The sequence below is a fragment of the Henckelia pumila genome, chromosome 4 (genome assembly GCF_033568475.1).
Source record: "Henckelia pumila isolate YLH828 chromosome 4, ASM3356847v2, whole genome shotgun sequence".
Lineage (NCBI taxonomy): Eukaryota > Viridiplantae > Streptophyta > Magnoliopsida > Lamiales > Gesneriaceae > Henckelia > Henckelia pumila.
Window position 1 is genome coordinate 62689332 of NC_133123.1, and position 21999 is coordinate 62711330.

Genomic DNA, 21999 nt, shown 5'->3' on the forward strand with positions numbered 1-21999 from the left:
TATGAAAACAAAACTCCCTATTTCTATATGGGGACATGCAATTTTACATGCTGCGGTATTAATTCGCATCAGACCAAGTGCATATCATAAATTCTCCCCATTGCAACTTGCATTTGGTAAAGAACCAAATATCTCTCATCTGAGAATTTTTGGATGTATGGTGTATGTGCCTATTGCACCACCTCAACGATCAAAAATGGGTCCACAAAGAAAAATCGGTATTTATATCGGTTATGATAGTCCATCAATCATTCGATATATTGAGCCTCAGACAGGCGATGTGTTTATAGCACGCTTTGCTGATTGTCATTTTAATGAAGAAATCTTCCCAGTGTTAGGGGGAGAAAAAAAACACATCGAAAAAGAAATCACATGGTATGTACCATCATTGTTACATTTGGATCCAAGGACCAAACAATGTGAGAAAGATGTACAGCAAATTGTGCACATGCAAAGAATTGCAAATCAAATGTCAGATGCATTTGCAGACACAAAAGGGGTAACAAAATCATATATACATGCTGTAAATGCCCCTGCTCGAAATGAAATTCCAAAGAAACAAATTGAAGACACTCATGATGTCATAAAACGCTTGAAGCGTGGAAGACCAGTCGGTTCCAAGGATAAAAATCCTCGAAAAAGAAAAGGCATAGAGAAACACGACGATCATAAAATAGAAAATGGTGTTCCAGAAGAATCACCTGATGATGAAAATATTCTGTCAGAACCACAAACTGACGAGAATCGTGAAATCTCTATCAATTATATTAATACTGGAAAAATATGGAACCGAAAAGACATAGAAGATATTGATGAGATATTTTCTTATAATGTGTCTTGTGACATCGTAAATGAAAATGAGGATCATGAACCAAAATCTTTTGGTGAATGTAAAACTCGTCATGATTGGGTCAAATGGAAAGATGCCATCCAGGTTGAATTGGATTCACTGAATAAACGCAATGTTTTTGGACCTATAGTCCTCACACCTAAAGGTGTAAAACCTGTTGGATACAAATGGGTTTTTATTCGAAAGCGAAATGAGAAAAATGAAATAGTCAGATATAAAGCTAGACTTGTTGCACAAGGTTTTTCTCAAAGGCCTGGAATTGATTATGAAGAAACGTATTCTCCTGTTATGGATGCAATTACATTTCGATATTTGATTAGTTTGGCAGTGTCTGAAAATTTGGAAATGTGTCTTATGGATGTTGTTACAGCTTGCTTATACGGATCACTTGATAGTGATATATATATGAAAATCTCTGAAGGATTTAAGATGCCTGAAGCACAAAGTTCAAAACCCAGAGAATTTTATTCTGTAAAATTGCAAAGATCATTATATGGGTTAAAGCAATCCGGCCGAATATGGTATAATCGGCTAAGTGAGCACTTGATGAAAAAGGGATATGTAAATGATCCAATATGCCCTTGTGTTTTCATCAAGAAAACAACATCCGGATGTGTAATTATTGCTGTATATGTTGATGATTTATACATCATTGGAACGAATAAGAAATTCAAGAAGTTATAATGTACTTGAAGGAAGAATTCGAAATGAAGGATCTTGGAAAAACCAAGTATTGTCTGGGTTTGCAAATCGAACAAAAAGAATGTGGAATTTTTGTTCACCAGGCAAATTATACAGAAAAGATCCTTAAACGTTTTAATATGGATAAATCAAATCCATTAAGTACTCCAATGGTTGTAAGATCATTAAACATAGAAAAGGATCCATTCCGTCCATGTGGAGATGATGAAGTTATTCTTGTTCCAGAAGTACCATATCTAAGTGCCATTGGTGCCCTTATGTATCTTGCAAATTGCACTAGACCTGATATATCTTTTGCTGTAAATTTATTGGCAAGATTCAGTTCATATCCAACAAAGAGGCACTGGAACGGAGTTAAACATATATTTCGTTATCTACGAGAAACAACAGATTTGAGACTTTTGTACTCAAAAGACACCAATCAAAGTATCATTGGTTATGCTGATGCTGGATATTTATCTGATCCACATAAGGCACGTTCTCAAATCGAATATTTATTTACTCGTGGAGGCACCGCAATTTCTTGGCGTTCACAGAAACAAACACTCGTAACAACTTCATCAAATCACGCTGAGATTATTGCGCTACATGAAGCAAGCCGTGAATGTGTTTGGCTAAAATCAATGACACAACATATCCAAACTTCTTGTGGATTATCAGTAGACAAGAAGCCTGTGACGTTGTATGAAGACAATGCTGCATGTATTGCTCAAATGAAAGAAGGATACATCAAAAGTGACAGAACAAAACATATACCCCAAAGTTCTTTGCCTACACTCAAGAGCTTGAGAAGAATAAAGATATTGATATCTGTTATATTCAATCAAGTGAGAACTCATCAGATCTCTTCACAAAGGCACTTCTCACGACGATATTCAAAAAGCATATATACAACATTGGGATGCGCAATCTGCGGAATATGTGAAGAATCACTCATGTTAACATGAGGGGAAGTTTACGTGGCTGCACTCTTTTTTTCTTACTATGGTTTTATCCCACTGGGTTTTTCCTAGTAAGGTTTTTAACGAGGCAGTATAAAACACGTAATGAAGGCAGTCATCATATCACGATCTTCATCACAAGGAAGAGTGTTGAAAAATATTATTATTATTATTAATATTATGTTGAATATTGAATGTTGAATGTTGAATATTGAGTTGTAAAATGTGGAAAATTAGTGTGTGATGATGTAGATGATGATGTATTTATTTTTGGACTAATCTCAAATGTGGATCTATAAATAGGTCTTCATTTGTGATGAAAAATACAATTGAATTGAGAGAAAAATATTTGTGAAGTGTAGAGTTTAAAATATTTTGAGTTTTAAAATTTTTACTTTTTACCATAAATTTTTACTTTTTTACAACACAAAACATCAATTTTCGCAAAAATTAAAAAATTGTTTAACCCTAAAGGCCGGGATTCATACACTGCAAATACATGGAAGCGATTCACCGACCACTTTAGGCGTCCATTGGAGCCTTGGCCGTCTCCTTCTCCGCATCTGTGTCTGGCAATTATAGGTAATCCCTCTACTCACCAATTTCCAAGTTTCTGTTTTGATTGTCTTCTGCTCAAAATTTTCGAGGCTTCATTTTGATCCCATAAACTTGGTATTTCCTGCATCATCACTTTTTCCTTGGACACAAGGGAGTAAATAATCCGAAGAATACTGTGTGAGTAAAATTCCTTTTTTTCTTTTTGCGCAAAATTGTTGTCAGAAGAATCAGCGGGAGAAAAACGTTCGGCGAGGAGAGGATGCTAGACGAGAGTAAATTTGACGTGCACTTCAATTTGTTGGCACTTCGAATTCCGAGGGAAAAATGCAAGCTCGCCACTCGAGTCCTCAATGGGTGTGCACTGAAATACATAACTGTAATTCAAGTTACTTCACCGATTTTTATTTTTACCTGCAGAGCTTTGTTACACGTTTTTTCTCCACTTGAATAGGTATTTGCTTGATAGGCCACGTATCAAACCTATCACGGAGGATCCAACTTGCAACAAAAATCGGTACATGATATTATCTGAGAGAATTCAAAATACTGGTATGAACCCTATTTTATTTTAAATGTAGCGTCTTTTGGTGCAGTTTTTGAAGATCGACATATTATGTCTTTTGATTCTGACTTGGTCATGTGAATTTGCTTTCGAGTTCACTCGCAGATTTATCTGAAATCCCTAGTCATAAAGTTGATGAATTGAAGGAGCTCTTTGAAATTCAAGTGTTCCCTTATTCATTGACTCTTGGCTATTCATATTGGAGTGCAGGTAGCTTGTCGTTTATACTATAGTTATGTTATGATTTGAATAACCTTAGATAAGGTACTGCAATTTTCTCATGCTTTAAAGCAGATGAATTATTTACTTTTAATCTAAATTTCTATGTTACAGACCATATATTGAAGCAGATTTTGCCACTTGGGGTTGAAGTACCTTCATCTTTTGAGACCATAGTTAAGTCTATTGTCTGTTTTAAACTTTTATTGTTTTATTTTCAAGCTTGAAATGGTCTTTTTTGAAGTTTGTTTGCACATGCGTTTTCCAAGTTTCTTTTTTCTGCTCTAATTTTTGGTTTAATGAATATCCTTTAACTACCTGACTTTGATTGGAGCTTGCAGTTTACAGCTAATATTCTTCACACAGATCCCTATTAATTAACCTTTCTGAATTCTGTGCAGGTCACATTGCTCACCTAAATATAACAGATGAACTACTCCAATACAAGGATGTTATAGCAAAAGTTCTTTATGATGTATGTTTATATGCTTCAATGTTCAACACTTGATTTTTTAACCTTCTTCTTTACTTGTTCCAGTGCCACCAATGCTAGAAAAAGAAACTAGTTAATAGGATATGGTGCGATGAGGGGCTACACATTTTTAATAATTTTAGATTAGATTTTAATGGCTTGCGGGAACTGCTCCGATGACTTGTTTTGGTGACTGAGAGTTGAGGAACAGTATATATTCTTTTAACATGAATAATATGCTCCGAATTGTGTCATCTGATACACTAATATCATAATACATAATTTTTTCTTATCGAAGGAAAATGATTTTACCGGGCATACATCATTTTTATTCTTTTCATAAATTGTTTTTACTTCCCAGAAAAATTATCCACGAATCAAGACCATTGTTAATAAAGTTGGAACAATAACAAATGAGTTTCGTGTGCCCAAATTTGAAGTACTGGCTGGAGATTGCAATATGGTTACCGAAGTGAAGCAATTCGGAGCAGTTTTCAATCTTGACTATGGCTTGGTTTATTGGAATTCTAGATTGGAACATGAGCATATGAGGCTTGTTTCAATTTTTCAGACTGGGGATATTATTTGTGATATGTTTGCCGGTATTGGTCCATTTACTATACCAGCCGCACAAAAAGGATGCTATGTGTATGCGAACGACTTAAATCCAGACAGCATTCATTATTTGAAGATCAATGCTGAAAAAAACAAGGTCGACAATCTAGTCCGAGCATATAATTTGGATGCACGAATATTTATATCTTCGCTGATGAAAGTTCCTTCAAGTGAGAGTTGTCTACAATCTGATACAGCTACTTTGAAGACTTCTGGCAAAGAAGAGATGCAAACAAATGGACAGACTAAGTTAGAAGATGGTAATTATCCCAGTGGTATGTGTCTTAGTTGGCTGTTTTGCACTATATTTTAATGAACTTCGATGATATTTTTGGTGTTCTTGAAGGTGCAACACAAGATATACAAGTTGAGAAGTCAATCTGGTGTGAAAATAATCAAGAGTCATGTGTGAAGAAAGATGCTAATTTAGCGCCAGCAAAAAGACGTCCCGAAAGTTCTTTTGAAGGTATGATATGATTATTGGTTGAAGGAGGGGTTACTGAATGTTGTAAAGCTAGGAGTCACTGCATTGAATATGTTGTTGCTAGTGTACCATATTGTAGTTATTCCTGTTTCATATGTGTTTTTGTAATTTCTGTTGCAGAAAATGGAGTTGCTGTTAGTTCTGGTGTTCATGTGCCTGACAAAAAGAAAAGAGGTTTGAACAAGTGCACGGGAGGCTCTCAGATATTCAACTCAAAGGCCTGGGAGCACACTGATCATATCATAATGAACCTACCTGCCTCTGCTTTAGAATTTCTCGGTGACTTTTCAATATTCTGATTCCAGTTTTTGCTTGGTTATTTGAGTTATAGAGGGAATTTCAGCTTGCCTACATCTTAATATTGTTAATTTGAAGTAGTTTTTATTTAGTTATACTTATGAGAAGGAAGCTACGGTTGCGGCTTATTAACATATCCCTGATATCTTCTATGACTGGATATGGTACTGAACAAGCCTTTTCAGTTACTGTGGTAATGAAGCTTTGCTTTCTCCGAACATCTGATCTTAAAATACTGTGAGGAAAGCCTCTTATTTTGCAGCAACTTCAACCTTCACTTTTGTATTCAGCCTCTTATTTTGCGGCAACTCCAACCTTCACTTTTGTATTCTTATGTATCATGTTTTGAATAATAATGGTTTGTCATTCCATAAGATGTTTTTGTTGTATTATCACCGATTGAAATTTCTCTTTTAAGCTCTCTTCCTTTGACGTATATGTTTATCTGGTTTTCTTTTCTTCGAAGTTCTCCTTTTGTGGAACTTGATACTTTTCTGGAATTTTGTTCATCTAAATCTGAATTTCGCACATTGCATGGTTATTCTTTGAGAAAGTGAAGGAAATTGTGGAGATACTTTTGCAGATGCATTTAGAGGTTTAATAGAGAGAAGGTACTGGAATGGTTCTCTTCCATGGATCCACTGCTATTGCTTCGTGCGATCAAATGAAACAAATGAATCAATATTATCAGTAAGTTTATTCTCATCCTCTTTCTATTTTAAATTTTCTACTATTCGAAGTATTTCCTCCCCCTAGATGAACATTGAATTCCAAGAATTTTATTCCGCATATTTTGCATTCTATATTAGGAGGCAGAGAAGGCCTTGGGTGCTCACATACAAGATCCAATATTTCACCGTGTTAGAGATGTTGCCCCAAACAAGGTAAAAGCCATAGACTTGACATTATATCATATGCAAAATTATAGTTTCTAAAGATATTAATTTCCCTGCAGACGATGTTTTGTTTAAGCTTCAGATTACCAGAAGACACATGTATTGAAAACGTGCAAACGGCGGGACAGTCTGAACCATCGAAGTCTACATTTGACGACTAAAAAAACGAGCTCTTGCTTCAAATCCATGTTTTACCCATATATATACCAACTACAATAGGCTTCGTTGATTACTGCTGAATTTGAGTTCATCAATTTGTTATGGCAATTTTGTTGACTACTTTTTATTGATAGTTTCAAATTAGACTTAGTATTTTTCATTCTACATGTAATTCAACAATCCAGTCAAAAAATAGTACATAAAATGTAATGCCAGGTAGTTGAATCTTCCACCAGATGTCCCGTATCTTCGCACCATGTACCGACTGATACGCATACAATAGTTTCCCAGGAAGAAAAAAAACCCTGTTCTTTACAATACATACGTGAAACTGCATTCTACAGTCTACATTAATCTCTGGTTTTTGTATCCAATAAAGCGGAGTACCATGAAAAAGCTCGACACTTGATACGGATTGCATCCAAGAAAGCGGAGTACCATGAAAAAGCTCGACACTTGATTCGGGCAATCCATAGCTATTGAACAAGATGAAATCCCATGTTCAGTGCTACCACAAGATGGCCTGAACTAAATGGATAGCTCCTGTGTCGGAGGAATTGATAACAAAACAAAAGCAAAAGGAATCTGTAACCTATTAGGATGCTCCATATTTGCACTCGACTTCTTCCTCTTGTATAAGTATCTCTGCTGCATCCTACAGCAACCCTACCAACTCTAATGTCTTCTCCCAAATTATATAACAAGTTTCAATGTTGCAAGAACACACACTACATTTATGAGCTTCAGCTGGAAGTCGCTTATTAAGGTGGTGTTTTGGAGAGGTTCTTAGAAGCACTTCTCAGTTTTTTCGTTAACAAAAATTTGAAATTTTGTGAAATTTTGTTAACGAAAAACTAAGAAGTGCTTCTTAAAAACTCTCTCAAACACTACTTAAGAATACTGCTGAACATGATCTCCATTCACAAAAATCAAGGTAGTATTAAAGAGACTTGAACCAGCACTTTAAGGTGACAATTAAAATTGCTAGCTTATGCTTTTCACAGGAACCACAAAAGGGAATAACGGAAAAGAAGGCCCAATGGACTGACAAGGAAGTAGGTTTAGGTTCTCAACAATTTTTTGAACCAAAACATAAAAAAAGAGTTGTCTCCACTCATCTCTACAGACTCTAACATGAGCATTAACCTCAGAAGTAAAATTATGAGGTTTAAGACATGGAAGCTATTTCTTACATTAAAATAGTGCCAACTCACCATTGAAAATAGGATCAATAGAGACTTGAATGTCATCGAAAGCCAAAACGTAACTGCTAAAGTTTTAAGCGATGGCACACCTTACTGCTTGAGTATCCCACCAAACTTGTGCACTTTCTTTTGCCAGATACAACATTCATATCTTCTGCATCCACGAATCCTACATAATGCATCTACAAACAACCAAGACAAATTACTCTCAGTTTGGGCAGCCAACGTTTCTCTTAAACAGTATTTTAGCAATCCATAATGTGCAATCATTTAAGTTCTTTCACTTTCAAACAAGAAAAGTTGCAAATTCAAGTTAAATGTTACTGAAACAAGTAATATGCATATAGCGCTTGTAAAACTTACAATAGAATTCACATTAATAATGCGGCTAGGAGAGCCTCTAATGACGGAAGGCAAAAGCAATACTGAAAGCAGAGATGGAGCTACATGGTTCACTTGCATGTGCTCTTCATAAACGTCCTTCGAAATTTTTTGTGGTTCTGGATCCAAAGAAAGGAGCAACTAGGATGCAATCAAATAGATTACCTTTTTTCTTTGCTTAAAAGTAAAAAGAGAAGTATCAGCAAATGAACAAATGTATTCCTTACCAAAAAATGTCACAAGAAAGAATCGGATACATCACATTTGAGTTAAACTCGAAAACAAACATTAATCTAACTTCAATGCATACACGAGAGGCAGAGCAAACTTTTCATTCACGAAGGATTAATGCAAAATCAAAATTAGTTTGTCACCGCTAAGTGCCAACCACAAGGGAAAGTTGTTTGTACACACAAGTAGTAATTTTTAGAGTAGATTGAAATATGAATCTCCAATGGAAAATATTCCAGCATTGTTGCTGAGAGCATGAAGAGGTGCTGAACATGCATTCCAAGTTTCAGCGAATCTCACAACAGAGTCCAGAGAAAGAAGATCAAGTTCCATGACCTTTAATTTGCACGTGTTAAAGTTCGTCGCAATGAAACTTTATCAATTTTACTTGAATCTTATAAGAATGAAAAATAGATAGGAAAATATATTATTTTGTTCAACTGAAAAATACAGATGGTCAAATGCATAAGCATAAATTGAACCTCATGCAGGAAAAGTTGAAGTTGCTCATAACAGTTTGTCCAAATTTATGAATTGGCTTCACATATGAAGTTACCTTCATATTAAGAGGAAGACCTCATCCTAACCACTCTTCCTGCCATTTCTTTATCAACTCGTTAGCAGCCTTTGAATTTCTTACTGCCATCACAACATGCGCCCCTGCTTCCCCCAATTGCGTAAAAGCCATCTCCAACTCATATCCTTTATTTTTCATCGTTTATTCTAAAAAATATAGATTCGTAATCTCTATTTTCAATAAGTTTCTCCAACCCATATCTTCTAAATATTACCAAATACTCAATTTTTATATTCTTTTTTTTTTTTACAAACACACACACGTATAATTAAATAATTACATAATATATCGTTCAACTGAATTAATTGATTGGATAAGCTTGAAATAAATCGTATAATATATTAATAATTATGTATTATATTATTAAACATAAAACAATTAAAACATATTCGACTCGATTTTTTAAAATAATGCATTTATTTGGTCATTAAATTGCAAACAATACACAATATTAGTCATACAGACATAAAATATAAAGCAAGATAAATATAAATGACACATAATGTATAAATACAACACACAGTTTGATTATTAGAATTACTAATATTTCGAATTATTATACTTCTCCCACAAATGATCAATAAGAACATCCCGAAATGTATAGTGGGCCGACTTATCTTTTCTTTGACGATGTCGTGCAAGAAACTCTTGAAACTGGACATGCTCATCACGTGCCATTTTGACATATGGGGTAGGTGCTTCGCGATAGTCTATGACTGACACATGTTCATCCCTTTCATCTTCAATAATCATATTATGCATTATAATGCATGTTGTCATGATATCATGCAAGACTCGTTTGCTCCAGACTCGGGCTGGTCCAGTGATTATTGCCCACTTTGATTGCAGTACACTAAATGCTCGTTCAACATCTTTTATACAACTTTCTTGTCGTGCTACAAAATATTTCTTATAGTCGCAATCAGAGACAACTCATCTGTCAACTCTTGTCTAGCTGCAGCTGTCACGGGTTGTCAAAGATGCATCGTACAGTCTAAATACAGTTCTTCCAGTATACACCTTCAGATCAAATTTCATATCTCCAGAAAAATCAATCCAATAAGTTGAATTTCTACCATCAGATTAGATATCCTTTAATCCAGACCGTTAAACCAGATTTGTTATCCAAAATTTTTTGGCTATAAATTGAAGTATCGTTCGTAGCATTGACGTATATCATACACATTCAATAATTATTTAAATGACTTCATCTAAACATGATGCTTTCTCAATCGAAGAGGACAAACTCCATGTGACGGCTTATCTTGACATCTCCTAAAATCCAATAATTGGTATAAACCAATTATCGCGCGATAGGTTGTGGTCGCGAGTTGCAGCTACCTACAACGAACAACTCACTAGTAAATTAACAGAGCCTCGTACTATTATGGCCAAGTGGTGCTTCTGAGAAATACATTGTGAGTAATTATGTTAACATATATATGTCAAACTATATATTTTTTAACTGTATGTAGGGATGAGGAAAAATATCGAATTTTTGGTATACCGAAATTATCGTACCTAAAAAAATACCAAATTCACCGAATTTTCGGTAAACCGAAGATTTCGGTACGATACATTAACAATACTGAATTTTTCGGTACGGTAACGATATGAAATTTGAAAATTTCAGTATATACCGGTATACCAAAATACCGAAACAATATAAAAAATTTAAAATATATAATATTTATAAACAATAAATTTTAAAAAATTTAAAAATATAAAGTTTTTTTCGATATAAAACGGTATATACCGATACCGTATACCGTAAAATATCGGTAGGATCGGTATACTATATATCTATATGTATATCAATTTTCGGTATACCGAGAGTTTCGGTACGGTATCGATATAACATTTTCTTATATTGTAATTTCCGATATGGTATATTGTATACGATTTTTGGTACGGTACGGTATACCACCCCTAACTGTATGTAACTAAGATACTAATTGCCCCTAAGGGGTGTCCAAGTTGGTGGAGTAGGTAAATTCTTGGTCAGAGTTCAGGAGTTCGATTTTCCCTACCAATACCTTCTTGGACTAGCCCGTCACACAGGGCTTGCCTAGTGTGGTTTACCTGATTAACGTAGTTTGCAGGCTATTGCGTTAGTCCGGGGGTTTACCCAGTGCACACCGGGTAGCGGCTGCGGGTTTCCACGTCACAAAAAAAAAAAAAACTAAGATACTAATTATACGTGGTTGTAGTTGGATCAAGCAAAGCCTTATTTAAGCAATCATATGTGACATGAATCTTTAATGGTAAGAATAGCAAACACAATTATACGAAAAAATCGCGCCCTCAATTCAATAACAAAAGAGATTCAAAGTGTTTTTCCCAATCTTTTAAACAAGTAAAAGTTTGGATATTCACCCCTAGTTTAGAAAAACTAGTAACAAATAATCACGATAAACAATTGTGATTCAAATAAACCTTCAAAGAACTTGTGTTTGACAATCCACGATGAAGAACAATCGACAAACATCACAAAGTTGTTAAACTTTGATAAGTTTGATTTAAAACAAAGCAATAAGCTTCAAGTAAAATTCTAGAGAGAATTTTGGTTGATAATAATAAATAATTGAATTAATCTTATTGAATAATGAATGCATCTTTTGTTTTATATTGTTTACAATTTTGAAAGGTAAGAGATAATGTAAAATATGCAAAAGATAGTTTCCTAATTGCACTCAAACACTCAAAAATAGGAAAAATATAAAAAATATCAAAAATCCCCCGAACACACACAAACACGCCGAAGTGTGTGTTTCAGACATCGGGCACTGGGGCGCCCCCTGTACTCCAAGAGGTGCTGGGGCACCTCTACTACTTTTTTCTTGGTCATTTAGCACTTCAATATGATCTCCAACTTGTCTTCCATGCTCCCCAACTTGGTTGCCATGAATCTTAAACCATTCTAGTCTTGATGGCATGTTGTTAGACACTCCTGGATACATCACGAATCTTTGAAGTGCTTCTTTAAACAGCTTGTTCCGTCCCCTCGTTGTTGGACCTTGCGACAACTCCAGCATACCCATTTCCTCTTAGCTTGATTACATCATGAGATATCTATGATCGCATCAATATGCGTCGACTTGGAGGTTGGATCATATTTGGTTGTTACTTAAGGATCAGGAGAAGTTAGACCACCCAACGCTGTTTTACCTAATTTCGTACCAAATCATGGGAATATCGATTCCTCCCATTCAGACTATTCCCCTAGCACAGAATCACCAACACCCGATTCTACAGGGCTATTCGGGTCTGTTATAAACCTGGATGAAGATAACCCATCAAAGAGTTCTCAGTGTTCAATTGACATAAAAAGGCCAAAGCCAAAACAAAAGCTAATGAAGAACACTTGAAGTATCTTTCCACCATGACCAAATGTAGTGAGAAAATGGTTGGTGGCTGTGATGGAGAATGCTGAGGTCCATCGACAACAGCTAATTGATTTTGAGAAACAAAAGAATGTGATAATGGCTTTTAAGAAAGATAATAAAGTACTAAGGTTGAACCTCATGTGTGTTGATGAATCAGTCCGTGCATACTTTGTAAAAAAAAAAAATTTTTTTTAAAGAAAATATTAGCGAGGAGGATGGCTCCGACGGGACTTCTACACCGTTTGGAAAATTCTTCGAAGGAACTTCACCACCCGGGTCCGATCTTTTGGACTACTAGTGTATTTTCATGATTGAAATGAACTAAAAATGTGTTTATTTTTATTGTTGTTTGCACTTTTTTTATTTGTGGTGGTATGTCATTTAGTATTGTCTATTTTTCTGTGTCAAAAAATATCGCATGCTTATCAAGTAAAATTAAGTCGATAATAAATGTTTGTAATAAATTGTGTCGTGTGTTTTTTTTGTCATGACCTGGTTTATTATTTTCATTTGATGTTTAGTATAAATATTAAATTACAATTAATTAATGAATAATATCCGTTGTCGTAGGGGGGGATAAAACCGTTGTAACTGGGGGCGTTGTAAAAAGCGTGCCATATAACAACGGTTTATATCCGTTGTGGTAGCTATCCAACGACAACGGTTTTGTAACAGTTTGTAACCGTTGTCGTAATTCTCCAAAGACAACGGTTCTGCAACAGTGTAAATCCGTTGTCATTTACTATTTAAGACAACGGTTTTGCCCAGTTTATATCCGTTGTTGTTTATGGCTTAGGACAACATATTTGCAACAGTTTATATCCGTTGTCGTTTGTGGATTACAAGAACGGTTTTGCAACAGTGTATATCCGTTGTCGTTTTTGAATGACGACAGCGGTTTTTGCAACAGTGTATATCCATTATTGTTTATGGTATACGACAACGGTTTTGCAATAACATAAATCAGTTGTATTTGGAGTCATTAAAATCGTTGCCTAATTAATCTTCATACGAACTATAAATATTAATAAAGAAATCAATATAAAATAAAATATTTACTACATTGAATCCATGAAAATATTCAAGTTCCAAAATAGTTACACACATCTAATTTGGAAGATAATACTACGTAGTCGACACTCAAAATATCCCATCTAATATAATATAAATGTAACAAAAGTAGTTCTAAAAGATGGTTGTATCAAAACATAAATCATCATGTGTTTGTTCTTGATAACGATGTTCACGAGATGACTTCTACGTATTACCAAGGCGATTTGAAACACAGATCAATCCTTGCATCAAAACCCCTTATGCATTACTCCCGAGTTACCTACAAGAAAACACAGTCTCAGTCCAAAATTATCAACAAAATCTTAGACCAATTTAAACGTGGAATTCAATCTCAACTATCAAACTAATATCTCGCTTGTCATGGAAAAAAATAAAAGAAAAAAACTCAGCAACTCCAAAAGGGAAGGCAGTGCAGATTTTATTCAACTCATTTTGCATTTGTATTGATTGAATTCATAAAATATAGTAGGCACAGTTGACAAACCGTGGGCTCCGACCAACCCACAGGCCACAAGCTAAACCATGGATTTGGCACTTTCAAGTTTCACTCCACAACATCCCAATAACTCAAACCACACACCATTTCAAGTTTCACTCCACATCCCAATAAGCTAGCCTCTCAACTTTAATTCATACTAGCATGGATCTGCCTTCTTGTTTGATATCATAAGCAAATTAACATTATTTTAGGTACATGTAAAATACAACAAGATCAAAACACAAGCCTCAAGTAAAAAAAATAATTAAAAAACAACCATAAACAATTTATTTAGCAGCTTTATCGTAGTGAACTCGACATAAACCAGCCGGACATAATGTTTTCTGCAAAAATTTAACAAGTATCAGCCTATCAAGTATATTATCAATGCACGTGGCTATCTTAGGGACCTGTGGAAAGCTAAATCCCAAGGTGTTTGCATATAGAGGAATAAATCTGATCCATCCAAATTTAGATTGCAGATATCATATATTTGTGCATCCGCATTATTATCACTTTATAAGCAAGAAACATATCATATGAATAAGTTTTTGAATTTAAACCGAGATAATAGTAAGGACAAAAATTGATATGTATGATACCTTGTTATTTCTTTCCTCAGCTATAATTTCGTCGAGAACACCCATGATATGGATTTGGCTAGATTGCGACACAGAATCTTTTACGGTACACTTGTCTTCAATGATAACATTGTCATTGGTTATTTCCATTTTGGAAGCAGTATCAGATGAAAAACTTAATTCAGAATTAGATCTCCAATCTGTAAATTATTAAAAAGAAAAAATAAAAAAATCATAAACACAATTCAAGTATAAATAGAACAGAACTCAACAAATGCAAATGTAAAATTGCAAACTTCTAAAAGTATGGCCCTCAAATGAATGAAAGTGAAATCACCACATAGAATATTGGCTAAATAAAATAAAAATTATAGTCACTAGCTAATTAGCAATAAAATTATGAAGGAAATTAAATAGGAACCTGAATTGTTAGTTGTTCTGCCAAGATATCTGGGAAGGAAACCTACAAAAATAGCAAGAAAAGAGTTTCTGATGGATCCCATGTAAGTTATTCAATCGTCACCCTTCAAAATTCCAAGAACACCAATTCCCAACAGTAAATAAAGATATTGTTTCAAGAATCTAAGATCCGTACATAGAGATTTGAACATCGTAAAACAAGTAAAACCAAATCTCAATCCTCAACCTTCATAACCTCCAGTTTAAAGACGATCTCAAGTTAAAGCAGCATATGAAAACCCAGCATGATCATGGATCATAAAACAACATAAAAGAGTATTATCATAATGTAGACAATTTGTCCAACTAATAAAACAATTGACACATGAAGATAAAATATCAGATGGCCTTCATAATGACAACTATTCCCAGAAAACTCCAGAAAAATATAGAAAACAAATTCGAGAAAATCATTTTTAATATAGTCATTATAATAAGATTACAAGCAATATACTGCGTGAGAGTACTTTTTGAGTTACATACAAATGGTATTTTGACAATAAGGGGTATTCCGTAGTTCAAACTTTTCAAGATATCTAATTTCACCCCAACACAAGTTTAGAAGAAAGAACAATTGAATACCCAAAAAAATATACCGATACTGCCCCAGGAAGCCAATATAAACCCACTTAGAAACCATTGCAAATTTGCATAAGTTCAACCAATGCGAAGAATGGGTACCTGCAGGAGTCACAACAACAACCTGAGCTTGAGAAACCACAGCCTGATATGCCAAGGAGGGCGGCAGCGGCAGAGCAGGGGCGTACAACACTAGAATTGTACGCATTCATGACATCCTGCATGCCCTTGAGCAGATTCTGAACCCGAAACTTCTCCTGTTCCAAACGGCCACGTTCTTGAACCAGCCATACTTTCTACTCCAACGTAATATACTCGTCCAAAATCCCAGCCAAACTCAACAAGATCTTCGGAGCCTTCAACATTAAATCATAAAATCAATAAGCAAACAAGACTCATCAAAAATTTCGGCATAAAAAACACAGAAAACCAAGAACGATGATTACCTTGTGAACGATGTATCAGTTTATATAAATGTATTATTTATCTAGTAAACAATGTTCCAAAAATAACATTGTCAACTCTTGTTATTTCAATATGAAGAAGTTCGTTAAATGGCCCTGCATGAATTTACTCCATTATATGAAAGAACAAAAACAAAAAATTATTAATAAACTCGATCCATAAAATCAACATATCTTATAAAAATAATCCCAAAAATAAAAAAAATAAAAACAATTTTACTTTATGTTGTTAAATACTTGTGCTCTCAGCCATTAAACTCAAATACTTGTTCACATGTTCATCATTCTTAAAAACTCTAACTGTCCACAAAATCTTGTCCAAATTGAATTTTAAAAGTTTGAATGTTTCAATAGAAGTCGACGCCAAATAACTTCTACATAACCCCGGTCATCACACAAACAAATCATGATGTCTTCAATCAACAGGGAAAAAGGAGAGAAAAAGAACATGTCATCAAATTACAGGGGCAGTTTAACGATTTAGAATCATGATGCCTTTTACTGTCACTTGTGAGATCTTTAGGTTCGGTTCCGCACTTTCCACTCCTACATACGTTGAGAACATTGAATGTGTTAATTATAAGATGTGATTGACGATTCTTAATTCATGGTGGAACTAAGGTTGCCCATGATTCCACACAAGTAAAAAATGTAATAATATTAAACAAAGAAAGTGTGAACTGACTTTAGTTTGAAATAATTCGAAACAAATTTTGGCAAAACACTTGCCCAACCATTCATATGTTTAAATTTTTTTGAAAGAATATTTGAACATTTTAGACATATAAATATAAATTATAAAATATAACACAATCAATTATTCATAGAATTAAGATATAAGTTCTGTACGTAGAAGAAAGAAAAATATATATTAATATTAATTAACGGTAAAAAAAGGAAAGAAAATGGAAGATTTCGTGTTAGGAGTGAAAGAGAGTCGATCTTATCTTTAATTGTTTGACCCCTAATTTTCTCTTCGGAACAGATAATTTCACACATTTTGTACAGAGAGAGATCCAAAAGCTTCACAAGGGGACATAAATTTGACAAAAGAGTCATTAATAACAAGTCATAACAAAAGTAAATTACCATAGATATCAAAGTTGTTACCTCAATAAATTATATGGTTTGCAGCGGAGTCAAACAAACACTAACAATGTGCGAAGTCAAGTCAATCGGCACCAAACACAGAATCTCTTAATTAAAATTATGAGAAAAACAAAAAACAAATGTGGGAATAAACATATCACGTAAAGTAGAGAGTAGCAGCCACCTGGATTCCAGAAAAAATGTATATCTGTTACAAAAAACGTACCAATGATCGTTTCTGCTTTAATTAATCTAAAGACAATATGATAACATGTGTCTTGAATCAATAGAAAATTAATCAAAATCATGAAACATAAATAGCCAGATTACACCTACTTTAGATTGATCGATTATAGAGTTATGACCCCTTTTAGATTGACCGATTACAGGATCACCTCCCAGCATTTGGATAATTACCAGAGTTGGATTTCAAACAAGCATGTAGAACTCTAAAGAATGCTTCATAAATTAGTCCTTGGTCATATACTTTAATTTCGAAATAACTCACTTCAATATCTTTAAAAAGACAACTAAAAAAAATAAAGGAGAAATAAGACCGCAAGATATAATTCAAATGATGAAAATAATCCATCTTAATCATGATTATACTAGCAAACTGACAACAAAAACCAAATAACGCAATGAAAGACAAAATATGATCATGTTTCATTTCGGTCCTCACTTCCTTAGTCCAATAATAATTAAATAGTAATTCCCAGTTCTCTTCACATGACAACAATAAATGGTTTTTCTCTACCTTTCGTGTCTCTTAAATTCAAAAGAGTAGATATGCTGCAAGTTTGTTAAAACCAACCCAGGTTTCTTCTGCAGACAAAAAAAAAAATGGAAAAGTAGTGTCAGTTGCAATGAAATGCTTCCAGCATCATTTAGGTAATAAATATGCAATTTCCTCACATCCTTTTTCGTATGAGAATCTCTAACAAAGGTTGAGTATAATTCAGTGGCCAGTGAAACAGAATCATTGTTCAATACTTCTAAGATCCTGCTAAAAATACTTGGAAGAGACTGTATTGCATTTTCTACCAACTCAGAGCGCACATTAATACCCTGCAATGTCTAGAGACTTGTGTGTAAACTAGAAAAAGAAAGTTAAAAAAAACAATGACAGCACCGTAGGCCATACCTGCGATCCTAAATCCAGACAAGCCTCTGTGTATTTTGTAGGAGAAAGAGCAGCATTTTTTTTTATATCAGTTTCCTTCCTCTCTAATTCTGCAAGCTGATGTTGGGCCTTTTGGAGTTGCTTCTTGTGATATGGACTTCATAATGGAAACAAATTTTGAAAGCATATAAAAGGCAAATTCTATGCAGGAATACCGTCTAAAAGACTACATTTGTTCTTACATTTCATAGTTTACATTTTGGACCATTATCTGAGAAGCCTCAGCAAGAAAAATATGATATCTTTTTCATAAGAACGCACTATTGTCTCCCAATCACCCTGTAGAACTCGTAGAAATTTTGTCACAACTAGTACGTAAAAAGTTCAAAGGAACAAACAGACAGCAGAACAAAATTTACATAGCTATGAAATTGCGTGTCTTACAGCTGGACCTGAAAGCCGGCCAAACATATTACAGCTCTCTCGAGTGTACTTGAGAAGAATCTCATACACTTTATTGGCCTCCAGGTAGTCAATCCCTGAAAACTCATAATGCTTACAAATGGAAATCACATAAAGCACCGAGGAGTAGATAAAGATTGGAAGAACTAGAAAAAAAACCTTGGGGTCGAGGGTTAGGAAAAAAGGATCAACGTCTTTCTGGAGTGATGTAAACGCAGTCGTAATCTTTGCCCTCAAAGCAGCCATTCTCTTCCTCCAATCCAATGGAATACTCTTCCGATCCACCAACCATTCTTCAGAAGTGTAAACCTTTTTTTCCCCTAATTTAACCGAAAAATTATCTAAAATATAAACAACAGATTCAGTGACAAACCTCTGAGGCGAGTAAATGCGATGTCGATAGGGAGGTTCGTTCCGAATTTCATCTTGCTTTTGCATCTTCATTCGCCGGCCTAAAAATAACAAAAACCAACAGTGACCAAAACTGATAGGTCAAAAAATCGATTTCAACAACATAAAATTGAAAGGCCAAGGTTCAGATCTCATAGATATGCCCGAGAATAACAGAAAATAACTTATATTTTTTTTAAAATCTATCCAACAACAAACTTTGCGCAAAAATATTAGATCGAAAGAAAGATTGAAACCATTAATCGAAATAAAGAAAAACACATAAGATGATTTGCTAACTCCCAAGAGAAATTTGGGTTAGCTAAAGCTTGGGGTAGCTTCAAGGAGGTCGGACGACTAGTTTCCAGCGATCGATCGGCGCCGGAGAAGAGCTGGGTTGAAGGGGGCGACGGGATGAGGGTTAGGGATTGGGTTTCTTTTTCTCGTTCCTTCACTTAAGCCTAAAGCTTGGTAGTAGTAGGTTATTATGTATTGCGTATATTTATTAAAATAAAAAATAAAAATAAATTAAAAGTAACGACAACGGATTACAAAAAATGTTGTCTTACATCATAAAAAGCACGCACATAGACAACGGTTAATTAAAACCGTTGTCGTAGGCCATAAAAAACCCGCTCATAGACAACGGTTTTTAAAAACCGTTGTCTTTGATATATGTAAGACAACGGTTTTTTGTTGTCGTTTTTAATTAAAATATGGCCAACGACAACGTTTTTTGTAAAAACAGTTGTTAAAGACCAAACGACAACAGTTTATATATAAAACCGTTGTCTTTTTAGTGTGGTTAATTAACATATTTGTTGTAGTGGATAATGGCTTTTAAGAAAGATAATAAAGTACTAAGGTTGAACCTCATGTGTGTTGATGAATCAGTCCGTGCATACTTTGTAAAAAAAAAAAATTTTTTTTTAAAAGAAAATATTAGCGAAGGAGGATTGCTCCGACGGGACTTCTACACCGTTTGGACAATTCTTCGAAGGAACTTCACCACCCGGGTCCGATCTTTTGGACTACTAGTGTATTTTCATGATTGCAACGAACTAAAAATGTGTTTATTTTTATTGTTGTTTGCACTTTTTTATTTGTGGTGGTATGTCGTTTAGTATTGTCTATTTTTCTGTGTCAAAAAATATCGCATGCTTATCAAGTAAAATTAAGTCGATAATAAATGTTTGTAATAAATTGTGTCGTGTGTTTTTTTTGTCATGACCTGGTTTATTATTTTCATTTGATGTTTAGTATAAATATTAAATTACAATTAATTAATGAATAATATAAAAAAATTTCAAATAAATTAAAAAAAATTGAACACTAAAACTAAGTAAAAAAATTAGAAAAATAAAATGGACCACACAAAAAACAAAAGAACCATTTTGCGATATTTCGAGGATATCATTTTTTAAATAGTATCATCCTCTAAAATTTTACTCTATATGCACATTGATCCTCCATATATGAAAGATCATGTAGCACTTTTCAAAAATGGGGAGTACATATATAGTAGGGTTGGAGAGGGAAACCCCTCTTCTATAATGGAGAAATCCTCCATTATAGGAATGGTTGAAGATGCTCTAAGATATCAAATCCTCCGTTATAGGGATGGTTGAAGATGCTCTAAGATATCAGATCCTTTTATATATATTGTGGCCATATTTAAAATTTCCAAGTTCAAGACATGAAATTCACATAAGTAATCATCTGCCTCAACAACATATTCCATAGAAAAAAATCAAGTGATCCTTTGATTAACGCTAAATCAAACATGTGTATCAAAGAAAATGCATATAACAAAAAGTATACGCGAAATAACCTAGCGATTTCTTTGCCGATCTCGGAGGTGTGTAGCCTGTAACAATGAAGGTGAGGTCATTTATAGGAGGGGGCATTGGGTTCTGCAGATGGCTGGCGAGAATCCTTCGGAACAGCAACTCGTAAACCAGGTAAAACCATTAAAGAATATTTGAACAAATGGAACGGAATATCAATGAGATGGAATTGGAGTGCATGCCATGTAATTTATATCTATACTATTATATAAAAATTGAGACCCATTTAAAAACTACTTTTGGTGTATTTGATGATACCAACATAAATTTACAAATTTAACCCCTAAACATGCATTGTACTTCATATAGAGTATTGTGTAAAATGATAAAAATGTAGTTATATTTCTCACTCCTACTATCAAAAACCACCCACTATTTATGTCTTGCTAAAATTAAAGATTCATTCCAACCAATTTCATTGTACTTTTTTAATATCGACATATTATTTGCAAAATATTAAAATTTTATATTTATTATAATTTTAATTATACATTAAATTATTTACGTATACGCATAGCGTGTACATCGATTGCTAGTTTCAATAAATCTTGCTTCGGCCTAATAATACAATGACTATAAATATTTATAAAATAATCTTCAAAAAAATATTTATAAAATAAAATAATATCATTAAATGCCCTTGATGATATAATGTCCCACATTTGTTGGACGTTTGTGCTTTGGTGGGCTAGCTAAAAAACCGTATCAATGTTAGGTAATGATCATGTTTATATTTAACAATTAAGTATATATATTTATATTATATTAGATATCGTGACACACGCAATACGTGTACACAAAATATAGTAGATGAACGATTTTTTTAACAAAAAATACGATTATGTACGAATGATTTAATCATTGATTGTGGCACACTGAAACGAATTCATACATTCGACAAAAAATGTTTTTTTAAAA

The 21999-nt window shown here is 34.0% G+C and overlaps 1 protein-coding gene and 1 pseudogene across 6 annotated transcripts; one reads left to right on the top strand and one right to left on the bottom strand.

Annotated features, from left to right (window-relative positions):
- The first annotated feature begins 2969 nt into the window (after positions 1–2969).
- On the top strand, positions 2970–6987 carry LOC140863338 (tRNA (guanine(37)-N(1))-methyltransferase 2). Of its 6 annotated transcripts, none has more exons than XR_012143921.1 (12): positions 2970–3075; positions 3274–3405; positions 3503–3600; positions 3719–3823; positions 3947–4007; positions 4232–4307; positions 4666–5194; positions 5266–5385; positions 5524–5682; positions 5793–5893; positions 6284–6390; positions 6510–6584. XR_012143921.1 is itself a non-coding variant. In XM_073266696.1 (12 exons), exons 2-12 carry the CDS (start codon positions 3311–3313, stop codon positions 6755–6757), a joined length of 1527 nt encoding a protein of 508 aa, XP_073122797.1. In that variant the 5' UTR covers positions 2970–3075; positions 3274–3310; the 3' UTR covers positions 6758–6987. The 6 variants fall into 6 exon arrangements, 5 of the variants coding, with proteins under 5 accessions (XP_073122797.1, XP_073122799.1, XP_073122801.1 ...); XM_073266696.1 differs by lacking the exon at positions 5793–5893 and adding an exon at positions 6656–6987; XM_073266698.1 differs by lacking the exon at positions 5793–5893 and adding an exon at positions 6656–6987 and having other exon boundaries at positions 4666–5179.
- On the bottom strand, positions 6913–21261 carry LOC140861077 (dehydrogenase/reductase SDR family member FEY-like; annotated as a pseudogene).
- Positions 21262–21999: the final 738 nt, after the last annotated feature.

Coding starts and splice junctions, on each gene's coding strand:
- LOC140863338 (XM_073266696.1), top strand. CDS start 3,311: ATGCTAGACGAGAGTAAATTTGACGTGCACTTCAATTTGTTGGCACTT. Junction 3,406..3,502: donor GCCACTCGAGTCCTCAATGG/GTGTGCACTGAA, acceptor CCACTTGAATAG/GTATTTGCTTGATAGGCCAC. Junction 5,683..6,283: donor CTCTGCTTTAGAATTTCTCG/GTGACTTTTCAA, acceptor ATACTTTTGCAG/ATGCATTTAGAGGTTTAATA.